The 21974-nt window shown below is 38.7% G+C and overlaps 1 protein-coding gene across 1 annotated transcript in view; it reads left to right on the top strand.

Annotated features, from left to right (window-relative positions):
• Positions 1-6878: 6878 nt before the first annotated feature.
• Positions 6879-21974, top strand: part of LOC126094492 (von Willebrand factor A domain-containing protein 8) — a 268216-nt gene continuing 253120 nt past the window's right edge. The window contains exons 1-3 of the mRNA XM_049908901.1: positions 6879-7385; positions 7518-7713; positions 21388-21468. Of these exons, the coding sequence (XP_049764858.1) occupies positions 7524-7713; positions 21388-21468 (271 nt within the window). The 5' untranslated portion in view covers positions 6879-7385; positions 7518-7523. The remainder of the gene's footprint in view (positions 7386-7517; positions 7714-21387; positions 21469-21974) is intronic.

Raw genomic sequence — 21974 nt, 5'->3', positions numbered from 1 at the left:
AAATGTACTAAAACCAAATTAAAAGTAGTGACCCTATATATAAAAAGGGGAGAGAATATGCTATGTGTATATAGCGACGATAATGGCATGTCAGCAAATGAGTAGGATAAGTGTATTTCGTAATTGTATTTGTATTTTATTATGTTATGTATTCAGTATGTGGAAAAGGACACTACAGAAACTAAATGTAATGCAACTGTATCAAAGATGCTCAAAAACAAAGCGTAAAACATACGAAACCTGGCTGCCAAGTATTAAATGTACGTGTGTTAAAACAATACGTCGGTGTTCGTGTGATAAACTAAAAAAGGCAATACTTATTGTAACATGAATTTTCTGTGCTTGGCAACGTCGTAAAAGCAGCAAGAAACTTACCTTGTCGACGGATGTCAGATGTACAGCTGGTCTTCCCACTGAATAAATGAGAGCAACGAGGTGAAATAAATTCCTCAGGCCACTGATATGGAAACCAGTTGTCATCGCATCAAAGATTTCACAAAGGATCACGCCGCTGAACACGAGCTTCACGAATTTGTGCCGTGAAAGCCACTGTAAATGCACGACACGGACACTCTGGCATTGTACTGGACATGTGAGCACGAAATGTGGCTGCGTGCATGTACTTTGCAAGCTAAACACTGTGTGGATGCTGACTGACAATAATGGAAGTATGCTGTTGCAGCATGCACTTTGTTAGGAGAGAAAACTTATATACACACATCAAAAAAAAGTTTTGCATCACCTCATTTCCAAGAGTTCCGGAACCTGTACAGAAAATTGGAATAGAGATCAACATAAACATCATTTCTGCCCTTTTTATTGCTGATGAAAACCACACATTGCATATTGTACCACCATACAGCGAGACCTACAGAGATGGTGGTCCATACTGCTGTACACATTGGTACCTCTAATACCCGCACGAGTTCGGAACTTAGTAGATTAATCTGCCATGAGTAATGAATATGATGGGCAAACATCTATTAGGTGCACTACGAATGTAGTGGTGTGGACATCTTGGGAATGTGGATCTCACGGGGAGCGTGCAAGGGATAAGTCCCTGCAGACGCACTATCCTCTGTGTCTGCAGTGGCTCAGATGGATAGAGCATCTGCCATGTAAGCAGGAGATCCCGAGTTCGAGTCCTGGTCGGGGCACACATTTTCAACATGTCCCCAATGAAGTACATCAACGCCTGTTTGCAGCTAGGGTGTCCATTTAATTATCATTTCATTTACGTTAGGGTTCATGTTTGGAGAACATGCTGGCCACTCTAGTTAGCGATGTCGTTAACCTGGAGAAAGGCATTCACATGATGTGCACGATGCGGGTGCGAATTGTCGTTCATGAAGACGAATGCCTCGCCAATATTCTGCCGATATGGTTTGCACTGTCGGTCAGAGGATGGCATTCACGTATCGTAAAGCCATTACGACGCCTTACATGACCACCAACAGCGTACGTCAGCCCCACATAATGGCACCCCAAAACAGCAGGGAACCTTACTACACTTGCTGAATAGTATGTCTAAGGCGTTCAGCCTGACCAGGTTGCCTCCAAACACGCCTCTGACGACTGTCTGCTTGAAGGCATATGCGACACTCGTCGGTGAAGAGAACTTGATGCCAATCCTGAGTGGTCCATTTGGCATGTTGCTGGGCCCATCTGTACTGTGGTGCATGGTGTCATGGTTGCAAAGATGGACCTCACCATGGACGTCGGGAGTGAAGTTGCGCATCATGCAGCCTATTGCTCACAGTTTGAGTCGTAACACGACGTCCTGTGGCTGCACGAAAAGCGTTATGCAACATGGTGGCGTTGCTCAGAGTTCCTCTGAGCCATAATCCGTAGGTAGCGGTCATCCACTGCAGTAGTAGCCCTTGGGCGGCCTGAGCAAGGCATGTAATCGACAGTTCCTGTGTCTCTATGTCTCCTCTATGTCCAAACAACATTGCTTTGGTTCGCTTCGAGACGCCTGGACACTCCCCTTGCTCAGAGCTCTTCCTGGCACAAATGAACAATGCGGACACGGTTGAACTGCTGTATTGAACATCTAGGCATGGCTGAACTACAGCCACATAAATTGATAACCATTCAGGATAACTGCAATGGCCGAAAATACAGGCTATGCATGTACTGTCCAGGGTTATCAAACCTCAAAAAGGGAAATAAGCTCAGTCACTGTGCACCTCCGTACGACGTCAGTGCACAGTGGGGGTCAATTGCACTGAATTATATTATTTTTGTTACTTTTCTTATACATAGACCATTTGTAAATTGAATGAACTATGAAGCAAAGATAAATTAACGAGTTGTTTTGTGGCAAGAATATTGTTTCGATTCATCATTAAATATCTGTATGAAACAAAGTAAGAAATACGCTCTTCAGTTTATTAATTCATGTATCTTCCCTTTTGTTTCGGGAAGTGGTAGCCTATGGACATATGCTTGGATCCCTCATACCACCATCGCTAAAAAATGTGAATTTTAACCATCCATTAAAAGTGTTATAATAAGTTATAATAAAAGGAATATTTATTTGCATGGTTAGAAGTTCAAATCCTACCTGTTCACCATTTCACTCGTCGCCGAGATCCTGCATCAAGAGATTTGGTGTAGACAAGAATAATTTTCACAGTATCTGGAGGAGAATTCCTGCATTGACATTGTCACACTCAAGACTAAACACAATGGAACTAATGTGAAGGTAATGACTCAGACTTGATAGGCACTTATTGAACATGGTTTACTTGTACTAAAATATTATGCTTCTTGTGACAGATCAACAACTTCAATGGTTGCGTTGATTATTTGGTACCGCACACTACTGAAAGCAGCAGAACGAAATGCAATTTATGTTTATTGACCTTGAATGTAATGATATTAATGGTCTGTTGATATTGTTATCAGTTAGAGTTCACCCCAGATTGTGCACGGATTCATAAATTACATTCAAATTTTCTTCAACTATTCTTTCTGATAAATTTTTCCAAATATTCAAGCAATTATTAATCCATTTATACATCATTATTCAACCTAATTTACACATATACTTGATGCTGGCATTAGCATATACGATGCAACCACACTCAGGCTTGCTCCTAATTAACGCTCTATATATGGTCAATAGAACTTTATAATTTGCATCCCACAAAATTCTAGTTATAATTGTAACAGTGTATAGGTCCCCTTCGGGAAACTTTCATTTATTCGTGGAAAACTTGGATGCCTTGTGCTATCTGTCAGATAGGGGAAAGCAAATAATTATTTGTGGGGACTTCAATGTTGATTCATTGAAAGAGTGTAATAGGAAGAATGACCTGGAAGTCTTGCTCGGTTCTTTCAGTTTGACATCTGTCATTAATTTTCCTACTCGGGTAGTAAAGGACAGCAGCACAATGATAGATAACACTTTTATAGACCAAGATAGGTTTAAAAACATAAATTCTTGTCCTGTTGAGAATGGGATTTCTGATCATGATGCTCAGCTAGTTACAGTATATGACATAGCTCCATTCAGTAATTCAAAACTACCCTCCAAAGTTGTGTATTCAATTAATGACTCAACAATTAGAAACTTCAGAGAAAATCTTCAGCAGTTAGACTGGGATGAGGTGTACAAGGAATCCGATACTAATTTAAAATATAGCTTATTTCATGATACACTTGTAAGAGAATTTGAAAACTGTTTCCCCAAGAAAGTAGTAAAATCTAATTATAAGAAACTATGCAAAAAACCTTGGATTACTAAAGGAATAAAAATATCTTGTAACGACAAAAGGGAACTGTATCTAACAACAAGAAAGAGTAATGACCCAGAAACAGCCAAATATTATAAAAACTACTGTGCTACAGTAAGAAAGGTTATTAAAAAGTCCAGAAGCATGAGCATCATGTCTGAGATTAATACCTCTGATAACAAAATCAAAACAATTTGGAATATTATTACAAGGGAGACAGGACAACCAAGAGTACAGGATGATGGCATCACCATCAAAGTGAATGGAAACTTGATAAACAACAAGCCGGAAGTCGAAAGCATTTTGAATAATCATTTTGTAAATGTTGTAGAGAAAATAGGATCTAAATGTTCATTAGAAGAAGCAAGGCAGTTAATGGAAGAGGCCTTACCCACACCATTTGATACAATTGAAATTCCACTCACCTCTCCATCTGAAATTAGGAAGATAATAAACTCTCTCAAGAATAAAAACTCACATGGGATAGATAGCATTTCCAGCATAATAAAATCTTGTTCCCAAGAAATAAAGAAGATTCTTAGCCACATATGTAATAGCTCTCTGAAGCCGGGTATTTTCCCAGTAAGACTGAAGCATGCCATTGTTATACCACTGCATAAAAAGGGGATACGTCTGATGTCAACAACTAGCCCCCTATCTCTCTTCTGACTGCCTTATCCAAAATTCTTGAAAAATTAATGTATTGTAGAGTAGCTTTACACCTTTGTAAAAATAAAGTTTTAACAAAATGTCAGTTTGGTTTCCAGAAGGGTTTTTCAACGGAAAATGCTGTATATACTTTCACTAATGAAATATTAAATGCTCTGAGTGACCGGAAGTCACCCATTGGGATTTTTTGTGATCTATCAAAGGCTTTTGATTGTGTAAATCATGGAATTCTTCTAGATAAGCTCAAGTATTGTGGTTTGAATGGGACAGTGCTCAAATGGTATAAATCATACCCAACTGGAAGAGTGCAGAAAGTTGAAATAAACAGTTCACATAATATGCAAAAAACTGGTGATTTCTCAAACTAGGGAACAATCAAGAATGGGGTGTCACAAGGTTTGGTCTTGGGTCCTCTGCTGTTCTTAATATATATTAATGACTTGTCATTCTATATTCACAAAGATGCAAACCTGGTACTTTTTTCCGATGATACAAGTATAGCTATCACACCCGACAGACAAGAATTAACTGGTGAAATTGTAAACAATGTTTTTCAGAAAATCATTAAGTGGTTCTCTGCAAATGGGCTCTTATTAAACTTTGACAAAACACAGTATATACAGTTCCACACAGTAAATGGAATGACCCCATTAATAAATATAGACTTCGATCAGAAATCGGTAGCTAAGGTAGAATATTCAAAATTTCTAGGTGTATGCATTGATGAGGGGTTGAACTGGAAAAAACACACTGAGGATCTGCTGAAACGTTTGAGTTCAGCTGCTTATGCTATTAGGGTCATTGCAAATTTTGGCGATATACATCTGAGTGAATTAGCTTACACTGCCTATTTGCATTCTCTGCTTCCATATGGCATCATATTCTGGGGTAACTCATCATTGAGCAAAAGTGTTCATTGCACAAAAGTGTGTAATCATAATAATTGCTGGAGCTCATCCTAGATCATCCTGCAGACGCCTATTTGAATAGCTAGAAATCTTCACTGTAGACTCACAATATATATATTCACTTATGAAATTTGTTATTAACAATCCGAACAAACTCAAAAGTAATAGCAGTGTACATGGCTACAACACTAGGAGAAAGGATGATCTTCACTACTCAAGGTTAAATCTAACTTTGGCTCAGAAAGGGATAGACTATGCTGCCACAAAAGCCTTTGGTCACTTAACTAATAGCATCAAAAGTCTGACAGATAGCCATATAGCATTTAAAACAAAATTAAAAGAATTTCTTAATGGCAACTCCTTCTACTCATTAGATGAATTTTTGGATATAAGAAGTGGTTAATTTCGCAGCCTCCAAATAAATAAATAAATAAAAATAAAAAAATTATTGAGTGTCATGCAATATTTTGTCTAATGTAATATCTTGTATAGACACCTTTTATTAACCTGACACGTTCCACATCATTACGAAGTGTCGTATTCATAATCTATGGAACAAGTACTAATCTAATCTAATCTAATGATGTTCATGTTTGGGTGACAGGAATTAATGATTGAGTTGACGTGAAGAATCCATCTGAGCCTGGAATCGAACGACACCCCCAAGGATTAGGCTGATGGTTTTAATTTAGAATGAATAATTTCTTGCGTGCATTTCATTGTGATGTACATGTCGTCTTCAAAAAATTATAACTGAAGACTTCGAAGAAGAAATTTGAAGACATTTGCATGTAACCAATCATGTACTTTTATCACTGCCTTTGTTAGCTTGGCGATAACGGAATCCTCCATGCAACCGACGCTTATATCATTAGCGTACTACAATATATGAACACCTGGAGGAATAATCTCATCGGCTTGCTTGAGTAATTTGTATATAACAAGCGCCGAGGATTGCTCCCTGGAGTAAGTCTCTGAACAGAACCAGAGGTTCTACTAATTGTTTCTCGCCGTTCCGTTCCATCATTTGTGAATCGATCTTGACCATTAAAGCTTCTGAATTATGGAAAAATAAGTAGCTCCATATGAACAGTACATTTATGGCAAGTTTTCAGCTGCCACCAATGTGAAAGGGACCTTTCACATGCTATACTTGCGAGTGCTGTTGAAACGCTTAATCAATGACTACGTACGCATCCCAAATGGGCAGAAACATCGACCAACTGACGAAAGAATTTTTTGCGTTATTGAACACGATGTCAGAAAATTGGAATAAACTAATGAATCTCGAAAAGAAAATTGCTGTTAGTTGATGGCAAATTACCACTACGTTCCCAGTATTCAATTTGAAGTAAGAGCCACATGTAAGTTCGCTGTGTGTATGCTTCGACAGAAACGGCGAAGAGAACTTTAAATACATGTGAAATGTGGTAACCTCTTGTTACATCGTAGCCAGAATTAGAATAAGAGATATATCACGTGGCAAAAATTTCGTAATATAGAGGAGATAGTGTCTCTGCCATCAATGATATAAATGAAAGAATGGAGTTTTTTTTATTATGGTACCAACCAGAGGAAGTGTTTAAATAGAAAATCAGACTCAGCAATCGTATTACTTATGTAATAGAAATAAAATGCCTGTTATGTTTTCGCAAGCAGCAAATGCTGCTGCATTTCGTTCCTCATTATTTAGCGCGTCTTTCAGACATTGAGTTCGTGATGGAAAGCTGGCAACAAAGAAACGGAGGAGTGAAACGAGTTTGTTTTTTGAGCGAGGCTGTTTCGAAGTAACAAGTCCTGATGAAGTATCTTTTTCACGTCTAGCTGTCAGTTTTGAACGTGACAGCGCAGTGTTTCCGAGAGTAACCAAAATTGACCTTTAACCCATCTGTCCAACATTATGAAATGATTACCGGTAGTTGTAATATGCGACTGATGTAGGTCGACAGCATTAGCTGCGACGTTCTGATTAATTATTGTATTTCGAAGGGATGTAGGGCTATCCAATAAGTGAAACTATCATTTCATATCCACAGATACATAAACAAAATCCCGACACCAAACTAAGGTTAGTTGAAAACTACTGAAGTACCTTTTCAAGGCTCATTTAATATTGGTTCTCTACTGCTACAAAGTATGTTTTATAGCTGATCGAGTTGATACATTTGAGAAATGTTAATGACACTTAAATGAATTACAGGGACACATGAGTATTTTAAGGTATGCCACCTGGAACAGATGTAAATTAGGATCAACATTGAAAGAAATGGGTAGGAGTACACGCATTTTCGCATCTTCTCCCGCACAAAAAAGAATTGGAGTGTTATGTCGAATCCTAAGCCCGCCTCATCCAAACAATGTTAGCGCTAGCCACCTTCGTAGAAATTCATCAAGTGGTGAGTATTGTTACATGTGGTTCCTATAGTTTATAAAATGGAATTGGAAGTAAGTCAGATTCCTCGGAAATGGTGCAGTAAATTCATACCTCTGACCAATTCTTTTCCTGAACCATCTCATTATGATGAAGTCATATCTGTATTAGTCTGGTCGTTTATTCAACCTAATGGCTTTGTTGTAGAGTTACAAGTGAAATGAACAATTAGCACTGTTGCACCAAATTTGCATTACGTCTATTTGATCTTTCAGTCTCATAAACACTTTTCAAACTTTTAAGATTATTACTGAACAGTCACATGAATTGAGTCTTAGCATTTGTGTGTTGATACTGACTGTGGAAAGTTCTAGTTAACCAAAGTTGGATTTGGCTGTTACAGATAGTGCTATAATCAGTGCAATGGCAGTTTTGAAATTTGCTGCACATGGAATCTATAATTTATTTGTCCAAACAGTCTGTTTCATTGAGGCGTGGTAGTCTACTTCAGACATTAGGTCCAAGAATGATGAATATCATCAAGACATATTATGTAACACACTCTTCATTGCCTTTATATAAATTTTCCTCACTGTACAGTATGGCTGTCAGAATACAAGTCTACATTTTGTTGTTGTAGCTTGTCAGTAAAATGTAACTTTGAAAAAGAACTGTGGTATGTGTTTGATTTGTGACAGAAACTTGTTACCTTATTTATCTGTTTTCCTTATTCCATGCTTTCTTGTATATTTGTGTCATTCTTTGCAATCCAGCAAATGTCAGAATTCTTCAAGTGCTTTTGTTCCTGTTTTTGTGTTTATAAATCTACTGGAGAAATTGTTTAATGTCTGTCACAGTTTTCCAAGAATTTTTAGATGGAAGTACAAGGGTGGGCTGGAAAGTAATGGATGCCTCCGAATATTGTACGTAAACTCTTACAGCTTTTTAAATGAAGCAAACTTTATTAACATTCTACATCTTTAATCTTCATGGCTACATATTTATTTCTCAACATAGTCACCCTGGCAACGCACACGTTTCTCCCAATGAGAGTTCAATTAGTTGATACCATAACTGTATCATGTTTGACTTTGTCGATGGAGCCACATCATCACCTTTGCTTGGACTATTTCTTCCCTGCCAAAGTGAAGTCCTCGAAGTTGTTCTTTATACTTTGGGAAACATCTTAAAATTAGACGAGGCCAAGTTGGGATTCGAGGATGATAGAGACAGTGAACCCAATACTTCGGATTGTTGTAGATGTTGCAGTGCTCCTGTGGGACCTAGCTTCATCTCCATACATAGCTTTCATTCTTCTATAGATTTCAATTGGAGGCATCTTTCTATGGTTAGAAACTTGCCTGTAGCACACTGTTTCTAAAACACCAACATAGTTATGCTACACTCTGCCATGTTAGATGCTACAGTTCGGAGGTCTTGAGCAGCAGAATGTTGCCACTTGTGTCATCGAAGCAGGAAGTTGACTGAGTTATGTGCTAACCATTTAATATCTCAACCGATATTGTGAACAGAATAAAACATTACTTTTCTGCACTCCCTCATACATAAAATGAGCTCACATTTGCTTGTAGCAGTCCATAACTTTGAATCAAAAGCAGTAACAGTGTAATTTTCTCATTTGTATTTTCACAAGAGAACAGTGACAGTGTAATTTTCTTCTTTGTATTTTCATGAGAGAACAGTGGCATTTATGTGGTAGATTTAATGGCTATTCAGAATATTCATATTTTAATTATGATCATATTTGAAGCCCCGAAAAATTCCTGCATTTAACTTCATATTTCTAGCTGAGAGAGGTTTAGATTTTAAATTTACTGGTGGCCATTGAAAGTGAAGGTGGCTTGCACAAATATCAAATTGTCATGATGTCTACTGTATGAAAGAGGGTAACGTTTTAGTGCAACCGCACAAAACAGGTAGGTATAATGGAATCTACGTTATTTATGCTAGGAAAGATTGAGCACTAGGTTTCTCAATCAGGAATCACATTTGAATGTTATTTATTTGTGAGAAGATAATGTTGTGCCCTGTGTAAGAAGTAGAAACATCCAACAGTGTCTCTTGGCATTTGGCAGTGTGGGATCATGGCCTATGGAGACTGCAGGTTATTGTTACGTGATATTGGTGCTTGCATTGGTTGAAATCCCGCCACCATTGTCATGCAAATAACATATTCATGGGTTCAAGGAGAGGGGAGGGGGGGGGGATGAAGAGCATACTCGATGCCATGTAGGATCTCAATGGCCCTTCAGGACTTCCACCTGAAAGGAAAGACGCATTTGCTCGGCTATTCAGTATCGCAAAGCCTATCACCTATGCCTGGGATCAGGAAATGGGATTCTTTGTAAGGCGACAAGTATTGACAAAGACACTGTGATGATGTCTGGAGTCCATGAGCTGTCAACACGGTGATCATTGTTGGGGCTTCTCTGGACAAGACATCTGATGAAGGTGAACAGATAATGGGACAGACAACTAGAACTCTGGACATAGGGTTACCATCATGTTGTCGTTTTAGACAAGTGTTGGTTCTGTGTACAGTATTACAATGGACATATCTGTATGTGGAAGCTCCAAGGAGAAGGAACATTGCTCGATTGCATTTGTCACAATCATCTGGGCCAGCACCTGGTTTAATGGTATGGGTTGCTGCACAACATATCACCTTTGGTTCACACAGCTGGTAATTTGGACAGAAGTTGTTATATTGTGATGTGTTAAGGCTAGTGTCAGTGCCCTGTCTTTGACATCTCACTGATATTACTCTTCAACGAGATAACACATAGGCGCATGGTGCCTGATACAACAGTGTTAGGCTGTTACCCTGGTCAGGACATTATCCAGATCTGTCACCCATTGAGAGACTGGCAGGCTGCCAGTCACCAGTCACCATGATGTACCTGTATGTGCTATCCAAGCTCAGAAGGAATTTTTCACTCTTCAGCAGAGTGCACACTGATATGGAACACCCTCGCAGATTAAAACTATGTGCCAGACCGAGACTTGAATTTGGGACCTTTACCTTCAGTGGGCTAGTGGTCTACCAACTGAGCTACCCAAGCACAACTCATGGCCCGTCCTCACAGCTTTACTTCTGCCAATACCCTGTCTCCTACCTTCCAAACTTCATTGCTATTGGTGGCAGCAAATCTGCGAGGACAGGTTGTGAGCTGTGCTTTGGTAGAACACTTCACTGGCCATGAAAGGCAAAGGACTTGAGTTCAAGTCTTGGTCCAGGACAGTGTTTCTTAAGCTCAGATGAGCTCATTGTCCAGCCAGGTTACAGCCATTATTGCTGGCAGAGGTGACAGCTCTGTGTTCTAAATTTTGCACAGTTTATACCCCCATATCACATACAAATTTAAATTGTGTAATCTTTGTACTACACTGTTTACATGTGATAAGTAGAATTTCATTATCTATCCTTCCTAGTGTTTCAGTATCAATGGCCAGCAGTGTGCATAAAATTTCATCACATGACAACAATTTTAATGCACATTTTTATTTAAATGATGCAATCACCTGAATGAAGATGCTCCAGTTTGGTTCTGAACTAGATATAAATGGTAGAGTAGTCGTTATTCATTGCATAATGGATGTATAAGGTTTTGAATTTTTTGACATCATGCAATGAGTAATTCAGTTTGATCAGTTAGGATGGGGAAAGATTTTTAAATCCACATCTCCATCCATTCTGAGCAAACCACAGTGAAGGACATAGAAAAAGGTTATTTCCATTATAATGCTCCTTCTATTCTGTTCGGATATGGACTGCAGGGATGAAGAATGCTTAAAAGCATCTGTTCATACCATAAGTAGTTTCATGTTGTTTTGGCAGTTGGTACGGGAGCGATATGTGTACTGTCACTTCTTAGATTGGAGCCATATGACTGAAAACTGTACTGTCCTCCTAAATCATTCAGTGGTGCTTTTTTTATTTTTTTATTAGGGGATTCTCCATCCCACCCAGATAATGAGAGCTGTAGGAGACCACAGGATATTAGTGTAAGATCCAAAGTAATGCCCCCCCCCCCCCCAACAGATGAGACTATTAAAATACTAGTAATTAGCTCCCACAGCATTCACAACAAAATTCCAGGGTTTGGGGCACTCTAAAGTAATGGTGCTTACACAATACTTTGTACAGAAGGCTGGCTAAAACCTGAAATCGACACCAGTGAGATTTTTTTGAATAAATCGTATGTACATATCAACTGGATAGGCTACTGGGAAACAGAGATGGTGTATTTACTGTTGCGTTTATTGCAGTGGGACAAGAAATTCAAATCCACAGAGAGAAAAATTGAAGCTGCATGCTATATCATGTGAGAAAGACTGCAAGGCTAGGCATAAACTTGTGATTGAGTTCTCTTTTGACTACCAATCTCATCTTCCAGTTGTAACTGGAAACTATAGAGAAAACCTCAAAGTGCTACTGCATTTGTTCCCCAGTCGTACTGTCATCATTAGAGGAAACTTTCATTCATCCAATAATTCTCTTCAGTAATAATAAGGCATTAAGATAGATACTGCAAAATAGTATTAAATGCCTTCTCTGAAAAATACGTAGCACGGATAGTTCAGAAAGTCACTCATTATGGAAATATATTAGATATAATGGAAACAAATAGTCCTGCCTTTGAGGATATCCACACTGAAACTGGTAACAGCGTCTAGAAGGCAATTTTCAGAATGATGATTAGCAAAGTATGAAAGGCAATTGGAAGAAGTAGGAAGATTGACATGTTCAATAAATTAGATGAAGAGGCAGCATTGTAGTATCTCATATAGAAATTGAAACATTTAGCACTGAGCAGTAGCATGTAGGTAACAGTTGTTCAATTTCAGGAGAATAGTTGACCAAGCAATGAATAGATATAGATGCGGTAGATCAGTTCATGATGTGAGGGATACTCTCTGGTACACAATGTCATAAAAAAAACTTCTAAAGACTCAGCGACTACTGCTCAACATGTGTAAATAGAGAGACGCTAAACGAATTGCATGTAATTCTTAGAAGCACAATATATGAAACCTTCAATGACTACTGTAGCAAAATCTTATTGAAAGACCTCTCACAAAACATAAAGAAATTGTGTTTATGTGTAAAGGCATCAGTGACACCAAAATTAGTGTACAGAGACTTGTGGATGCTGTGGGAACTGAAATTGAAGGTAGGAAAGCAAACATGAAAAAGTTTAATTCTGTTTTCAAATATTCCTTTACAAAGGAAGATTCAGTAGTAAAGACCCAGTTCCTTCCTCCACCACAACGGAGCTGTGTGATACAGGTGTTAGAGTCAACAGCATTGAGAAACAGCTGAATTTGTGAAATTGAAGGAAGCTCCAGCCTAATGGAATGCCTATTAAATTCTATGTAGAAGTTGTGGCTCATTTAGCTCCTCATTAACCATACTGTTCTATGTGTGTTTGGATAGCTCAGGACTTGCCTGCAAAAAGTAAAGGTCCCAGGTCTGAGTCTCAGTCTGGCTCTCAGTTTTCATCTGCCACAAAGTTTCATACTATACTGTAAATCACTCAAAAGCTGTGCTCAGTGGTTGGAAGAAAGCACAGGTTACACTGGTTACAAGAAGTGATCTGTGAAACTAACATCCAGTGTCGTTAACATCCACCTGTCGTAGAATCTTTGAATGTATTCTGACCTGAAACATAATGACGTATCTTGAACAGAATCACCTCCACCATGCCAACCAGCATGCATTTCCAAAACAAAACCCAGTTCACACAACCTTTCTCATATAACATTCTGATAGAGATGGGGAAGTTAATGTGGAGATATTTAAAAAGGAAGAAGTAAGTATATATTTGGAAAAAAATCGTAGTGAAAAGAACGCATACATACTATTTGTCAGACAACAATAACAACTATTGGATTATTCTGAAACAATTTGTCTTAAAGAGAAGAATAATTTTAAGAAACCACAGGTAAAGAAAACATGCAAGAAGATGGAAGAAAGAAAAAAATATAAAAATTCTGTCTTAGAGGTAGGAAGAAAAAGATGTAAGGTTCTAAGTCATCAGTTTCAAAGATAAAATGATAAAGGTAGGGGGGAATGGCTTCAACAGGGGTTTGATGAACTACAAAGGAAGGGGAAATATGATTTGATGTATGGGGAATAAATAACTTTGACTCTGGAAAAAGAAAGGGGAAGGCATACACTATGTTGTTGATAAAAGATGAAGATGTTACTGAAATAGCAGAAAAGCAAGGCAAATCAGCGAGTGGAAGGGGTATGTGGAAGAATTATGAGGCAAAAGGTCATCCAGATACTTTATGCATGGAGATAAAAAATCTCCAGTAATCATGGAAGACATAGAGATGGTCTTTAAGGGAATAATAATGAAAAAGCAACTGGCAGAGATGGGATTCTGATTGATCTCGCCATAACTTTAACCCAAGGAAAGGTGAAAAGACTGCATTTGTGCAGTAACATGTATGAATGTATGAGAAAGGTGAGTGACCAGATAGTGTCACAGAAATGGTGATGGTGCCAATACCAAAGAAAACTAATATCACTAAATGTATGGAATATATTACAATAAGTTGACTAACTCATTTGACAAAAATTTGTCTAAGAATATCAAATAAATATTTGCAATCTAAAGTTGAGAAACAACTGGGTGTAGAACAGTTCAACTTCAGAAGGTGCAAAATTATGAGCTATCCAATTACATTGTTACAAATAATTGGGGCAAAATACCTAGAAAAAGGTCAGGAAATCTGTACAGCTTTTGTTGACTTGGAAAAACCATTGTGAGAAATTTTCAGACTAAACTTTTGGTTTTCCTGAAGCAGATTGGAGTCAACTGAAAAGAAAGGAGGCTAATAAGCAATCTATATATGACACAAGTAAAAGTAAGTAATGCTGTAGGAGATTTTTTAATCATGCCAAAAGCATCAAATACTGCATATAAAGACAAATAGCGGATGAAATTCATAAAGAAAAAATTTGTAAAACTTAAGATTGTGTACCAATGTACATGTAACATATAATATTGTATAGGGCTAAGAAATTTTTAGCCGAAAGCTGGACTTATCTAGCACAGTTGGAGGTAACCTTCACAAGCTCTTCAACAGTGAAGATGCTTGGACATAGTTCGCACTGTATAAGGTGGGTAAAAGTCTGCTCGTGGCCACAATAGCAGTGGTTTACTTTTGTTTCTTGCAGTCTTTTCAAAGATCTTCACAGGCCCACTCATTTATATCTTCCCTAGGTACTGACCATTCTTGCATTTTTTTCTGGCCACATTTCTACTCTGGCTTCTTGTGATGTATTGCTGAGATTTTCTGTGTGTGCTGGAAACTCCTCATTAATTTAAGCCTATAATGGTATCAGAAAAGAGGGTGGACCATAAGTGTAAATGATTTAGTTTTTTCCTTCTTCACATCTGACATTAGTGGGAGTGATACCGGCAATGCAGTATGCTTGTCAGTTAGTGTTGGTCTAAAACAGCCTACAATGATGCAACATGACTCATTGAGTAGTATGTCAACTTGTTTGGCATGATTGGAGTTATACCACACAGGATATGTGTATGCAGCTTAGTAGTGCAAGGCTGAAGCTGTAGTCCTTGCTGTCCTAGATTGTGCACCCCATGTAGTTGGACAAAACTATTATACCAAACACGAGCAGAAAAATGGGAGGCATACATCCAGCATCAAATGGTAAAAAAGGGTTCAATCACCCACTATATCATTAAGCCTGAGATGATCGTATGCCAGCAGAATGGGAGACATTAGTTCAGTATCTACTCAGAACTATGTTGCCAGGTGATACGACAATGGAAGACACGGAGTACCATCAGCATCTTCGCTCTGCATTACTAGAGCAGCATGTGAATAATAGTGTTGTGATTCCTTACCCAGGAGGAAGTGAGGCTGGCAGTGATGAAGTTAAAGAAGAAGAAAGCACCAGGGCCTGACAGATTATGGCAGAAGTGTTGCACCGGATATTAGACCTAGTTGTACCATATATAACAGCGTTATTAAACATATGTTTCTTACAGGGATGGGTGCTCAGGATCTGGAAAATCTGCATATCATTGTACTAAAAAAAGGGGAAGAGAAAGCCTTAAGAGAACCAAAATCTTACAGACAATTTATTTGGTAAATGCTCTAGGCAAAGTACAGGAGAAACTCTTCTGTCTTACTACCTGGCCATTGAAGTTTTCAGCTGCTATAAGAATGTGCTACGGTACAACCTTAATTATTATTTTATGTTGGAGGTCGAGTGTTTGGGCTTGTGGAGATAAGGACAGCATGGGCTCTATGGCAAGCACAGAGAAGTTTACTCCAATGCCTGACAGGCACATAAGCCGTAAGAGAGGTGTGCACAGTTCAAAATGGTTCAAATGGCTCTGAGCACTATGGGACTTAATCTCTGAGGTCATCAGTTCCCTAGAACTTAGAACGACTTAAACCTAACTAACCTAAGGACATCACACACATCCATGCCCGAGGCAAGATTCCAACCTGTGACCGTAGTGGTCGTGCGGTTCCAGACTGTAGTGCCTAGAACCGCTCGGCCACTACGGCCGGCAGTGTGCACAGTATTGGCTCAAAAGGGGTGAGTATGAAAAGGTAAAAGAAAATACTGGGAACAAGAGCCTCATTGAATAAGGAAATAATGGCAAGTATTGATAAAGAATGGCAAGAAATCTGGGAGTGGGTAGAGACAGGGAGGAGAACTTACCAGTTCTTTCCTTCTGACCAATACTCTAGCTGTCAGGGGTTGGTCCCTGTCTGAGCTCCTTACTGGTAATATGAGAACGCACCACAAACAGTTGTAAATGTGAAACAGTCGCACCTCGGACACATCATCTGAGGCTGTTCCAGTAGACAAGATGTTGCAGACCAACAGACCAGGATAGGAATGTCTTTGGTAATACAGCAGTCTGTAACATAATAAGGAATGAGGAACTGTGACATAAGCTGAACTCACTGATAGCTGAAATATCAGCTTATGAACTGCAAGCCTTCATTGCTGAGAGACAACTAGGAAGAGGCCATACATCATGACAACGAGACCCATCATGGCAGATCATCCACATACAGCCACCTTCTGGAAGTAGTGAGGAGTAAGCCTCAGGGAGGACCAAAAAGGATTCCCTGAGACCCTAACAGCCATCTTCCAATTTCTACCCCCTGGGTTGCACAGAAGTACATCCCCTGTGAAACCTGAGTTGTGCTTTAGTGTGTTGGGGGCAAACTATTGAGACAAATGAGAAATGTAGCTGGGTTGCGGTACCAAGTACAGTAGTGTTGTGTAGTTTAGTGTAACGCTGTATAATGTAGTGTTCTATTTTAGTGTCGTCCAGAATTACAAATTATACAATTTATGATTCTGCAGTGCAGTTTAGTAGAGTAGCATTTGTTTTCTCGGTTCCGGATGGAGGTATACATCTATATCTACATGGTTACTCTGCAATTCACACTTAAATGCCTGGTAAAGGGTTCATCAAACCACTTTCATACTACTTCTCTACCATTCCACTCTCAAGTGGTGCGTGGGAAAAAGGAACACCTAAATCTTTCCGTTTGAGCTCTGATTTCTCTTACTTTATTATGATGATCATTTCTCCCTACGTAGGTGGGTGTCAACAAAATATTTTCACATTTAGAAGCAAAAGCTGGTGACTGAAATTTCGTAAATAGATCTTGCCCCAAAGAAAACCGCCTTTGTTTCAGTGACTGCCACCCCAACTCATATATCATATCAATGACACCCTCACTCCTATTGCACAATAATACAAAAAGAGCTGCCCTTCTTTGCACTTTTTCGATGTCGTCTGTCAATCCCACCTGGTAAGGATCCCACACTGCACAGCAATATTCCAGCAAAGAACGGACAGGTGTAATGTAGCCTGTCTCGCATCTTCTAAGTGTTCTGCCAACAAAGTGCAGTCTTTTTTCCCCCTTCCCCACAATATTATCTATGTGGTCTTTCCAATTTAAGTGGCTCGTAATTGTAATTCCTAGGTATTTAGTCAAATTGACAACCCTTAGATTTGTGCGATTTATCACATACCCAAAATTTATTGGATTTCTTTTAGTACCCATGTGGATGACCCCACACTTTTCTTTGTTTTTTGCACCATACAGAAATTCTCTCTAGATCATTTTGTAATTGGAATTGATTGCCTGATGATTTTACTAGACGGTAAATTACAGCATCATCTGCAAACAATCTAAGGGGGCTGCTCAGATTATCACTGAGATCATTTATGTAAATCAGTAACAGCAGAGGGCCTATGACAGTACCTTGTGGAATGCCAGATATTGCTTCTATTCTACTCAATGATTTACCGTCTATCACTGCGAACTGTGATCTCTGTGAGAGGAAATCACGAATCCAGTCACACAACTGAGACGATACTCCATATGCACGCAGTTTGATTAATCATTGCTTGTGAGGAATGGTATCAAAAGCCTTCTGGAAATTTAGGAATATGGAATCAATCTGAGATCCCTTGTCGACAGCACTCATTACTTCATGGGAATAAAGAGCTAGCTGTGTTGCACAAGAATGATATTTTCTGAATCTGTGTTGGTTATGTATCAGTCATTCACTTCAAGATGATTCATAATGTTCGAGTACATTATATGCTCCAAAATCCTACTGCAAATTGAGGTCAGTGATATGGGTCTGTAATTCAATGGGTTACTCCTATTTCCTTTCTTGAATATTGATGTGACCTGTGCTACTTTCCAGTCTTTAGGAACACACCTTTCGTCAAGTGAGCGGTTGTATATGATTGCTTTGAAAGGCACTATAAGGCACTATTGTATCTGCACACTCTGAAAGGAACCTGATTGGTATACCATCCGGACTGGAAGACTTGCCTTTCTTAAGTGATTTGAGCTGTTTCGCAACACCTAAGATATCTACTTTTACGTCACTCATGCTAACAGCTATTCTGATTTCGAACTCTGGAATATTTACTTCATCTTCTTTATTGAAGGAATTACGGAAAACTGTATTTAGTAACTCTGCTTTAGTGGCACCATCATCAGTAACATTTCCATCGCTATTGCGCAGTTACTTTACATACGACCAGAATCTCTTTGAGTTTTCTACCATATTTTGAGACTACCATATTTTGAGACAATGTTTCATTGTGGAAACTATTAAAATCATCTCGCATTGATGTCTGCACTAAATTTACCTGTGTGTCAATGGACAAAGAATTGTAAGTAGAATTCTTCTTTTCTATTTTATTGTAAATTATTTTTAAAAATGTGTGTCCTCCCCCCCCCCCCCCCCCCACGCCCCCCCTCCCAAACCATAATAATAGTTATTCTAACACATTTGAAATTATGTTAAAATATTATGTGCTATATTCATGCCAATTAATGTGCAACATTTGGTCTCTTGTATTATCTAGATAAATTGCAAATAAATAATACCCCGTGTAGTGCCTGCTAGTTTGTGCATGTTGTTGATTCTAGCAACTACTTTATGCACTGTGTTCATACAATGTTTCCTGTAAGTGATTGCTTTATTTATTATGACGCCCAAGTGTTTTGAGGTAGCACAATGCTGTAGCAGTATTCCGTCTCTGCTACTTGTAGTGTTATTGATGGCTGTCTGTTCCTTAGGTGAAAAACATGGGTTAGGGTCTTTGAGGGGTTAGGTTTGAGGTTGTTTTTCTTGTGTTAGACAGCCAGTTGTTCAAGGGCTTCTGATAGTTTCTTTCCATTGGTCTCAAACTTGTTTGCATGGGCTGCAGTGGCACAGTCATCTGTATGTATAAAACTTTGAGTGCCTTCTGGGAGTGGCTGGTCTTTGGTATAAATAAGTACTGACAAACAATAGAGCTGGAAGCCATTCTTTTGTGTTCTCCACCAGCTTCTTTGCCACTGAAAATTGATAAAGAATCTTTTATTTTGGAGAAAATTTCCAGTCATTTGTCTCGTGTTATAATCTTTGCTTGGTGCGTACACTTTCCAAAATACTAATTGGTGGCTGACTGCATTATAAGCAGTTGATAAATTTAACAGAGGCCCAGCACTTCTTCTTTCCTCAAATCCATCTTCGCTGTTGATTGGCAACTCGATGGAGTGCTGTGTGCACAACTACCATATATGTTAAATTAAAAGGAAGGTCAGCGTTGGTCGTAATATTGATGTTTTATTGATAGAAGAATCGTTTTTCGATCACATAGTGATCATCTTTAGTGCTGTACACATTAAAATCAGACACTGGTATCAAGTTATAAATAACAAAAACTGAGAAGCGATCACAATCAATTGTGAAAAATTGAATGAAGGTGGATGAGAAAATACAGATGCAAACAGTTAAGAGGAGGTAATGAATTTTGCTGGGATATTGGATGAGGACACATTGATGGTTGAAACTGGGAGGACTGTAAAATGCTGTATTTGCAGAAATGGACCTTCTTGGTAAAAGTGCATTTCTAGTGTCCACATCTATTGCACTGCATGGTGATGTTGATAACAACCTGCATGATGAATATAGGAACTGGATATGATGAATCATGAGTCAGTTGCTGGTAGCCAGTTAGAATGCTCATTCTTGATCTCCTGTTGTTCTTAAATAAAGTTAGCTGACATTTTGTTATATTAGGTTAGAATTTTCACCAAAATTGGAAACAGGACATACAAGTAGGTTACTGCAATGGAAATGCTGTGTGGCTAGGGCCTCCCGGTGGGTAGACCATTCGCCTGGTGCAAGTCTTTCGAGTTGATGCCACTTCGGCGACTTGCGTGTCGATGGGGATGAAATGATGATGATAAGGACAACACAACACCCAGTCGTTGAGTGGAGAAAATCTCCGACCCAGCTGGGAATCAAACCCGGGCCGGTAGGTATGACATTCAGTTGTTGCGCTGACCACTCAGCTACCAAGGGCGGACACTGCAATCATGAATGTATATCTTGGGCTTCACTACACGTCAGTCTACTATAGCAATTGCATTTCTGTATTGAGATTTTTTGGGTTTAACTAACTCACAAGCAAACTATCGCATTCGAACCAAACTAAGGCCTTGACTATGTTACTGGTCTCTCTGAAGCGCATTCACTTTTCTTTCTGCTCTCCACATGAAAAACAAATGTAATCGATTTGTGTCTTATGCTGAAAGAAATTGTGAGATTCAGTGGTTCTACTGTATACTATTATCCAATTGGCAAACAACACAAGAACAGTAAAGACCAAATGTGCACTTTTAACTACCTGCTTTATGGGCAGAACACTATCATTATCACCACCACCACCACCACCACCACCACCATCATGTTAGATGAAGGATGTGAAAATCAAGACTATCAAGCATTTATTGTATAAAGAAATGAGAGCTTTTTGTTCAGTAATACAATTTTTCATTCTTGCCTGACTGCTTAATTTTGATTTCAGATTTTTAATAACTGATAAAAGAAAGCTGTTGCAAATTGTGTCACTAATTGAAATGTGCATCTCCAAATTAAATGTCTTTCATCACATAGTAAACGTGTTCAGCACATCCACACTTGCTGAACAAATTATTATAACTATCATTATCATTTTTGCATATTCTGAATTTTAACTATGGCTTTGTATATGATATTCAAGACAGTTATGTAACTTTATTAATATTTTTTAATTTTTTAATGATAAATATAACATGCAGAGTTTTCATGAAATTCACTTTTTTCCAGATGTAGCTCATATCAAAATAGGCAATGTCTCCAAGCCATTGAGGCCAGCAAAATTAAAGCAGTATGTTCCAGTTAAATACTGTAAGTATTAATTGAAAGTAAACATATCCGCGTGAGCATAAAAATATGAATATAATAGAGGGAAACATTCCACACAGGAAAAATATATCTAAAAACAAAGATGATGTGACTTACCATACGAAAGACACACAAACAAACACAGTCATTCTAGCTTTCGCAACCAACGGTTGCTTCATCAGGAAAGAGGGAAGGAGAGGGAAAGACGAAAGGATGTGGGTTTTAAGGGAGAGGGTAAGGAGTCATTCCAATCCTGGGAGCGGAAAGACTTACCTTAGGGGGAAAAAAGGACAGGTATACACTCGCACACACACCCATATCCAACCACACATACACAGACACAAGCAGAGATTTGTAAAGGCAAAGAGATTCGGCAGAGATGTCAGTTGAGGCAGAAGTACAGAGGCAAAGATGTTGTTGAAAGACAGGTGAGGTATGAGCGGCGGCAACTTGAAATTACCGGAGGTTGAGGCCTGGTGGATAATGAGAAGAGAGGATATACTGAAGGG

The sequence above is a fragment of the Schistocerca cancellata genome, chromosome 8 (assembly GCF_023864275.1).
Source record: "Schistocerca cancellata isolate TAMUIC-IGC-003103 chromosome 8, iqSchCanc2.1, whole genome shotgun sequence".
Classification (NCBI taxonomy): Eukaryota; Metazoa; Arthropoda; class Insecta; order Orthoptera; family Acrididae; genus Schistocerca; species Schistocerca cancellata.
This window is presented reverse-complemented; position numbering and strand designations above follow the sequence as displayed.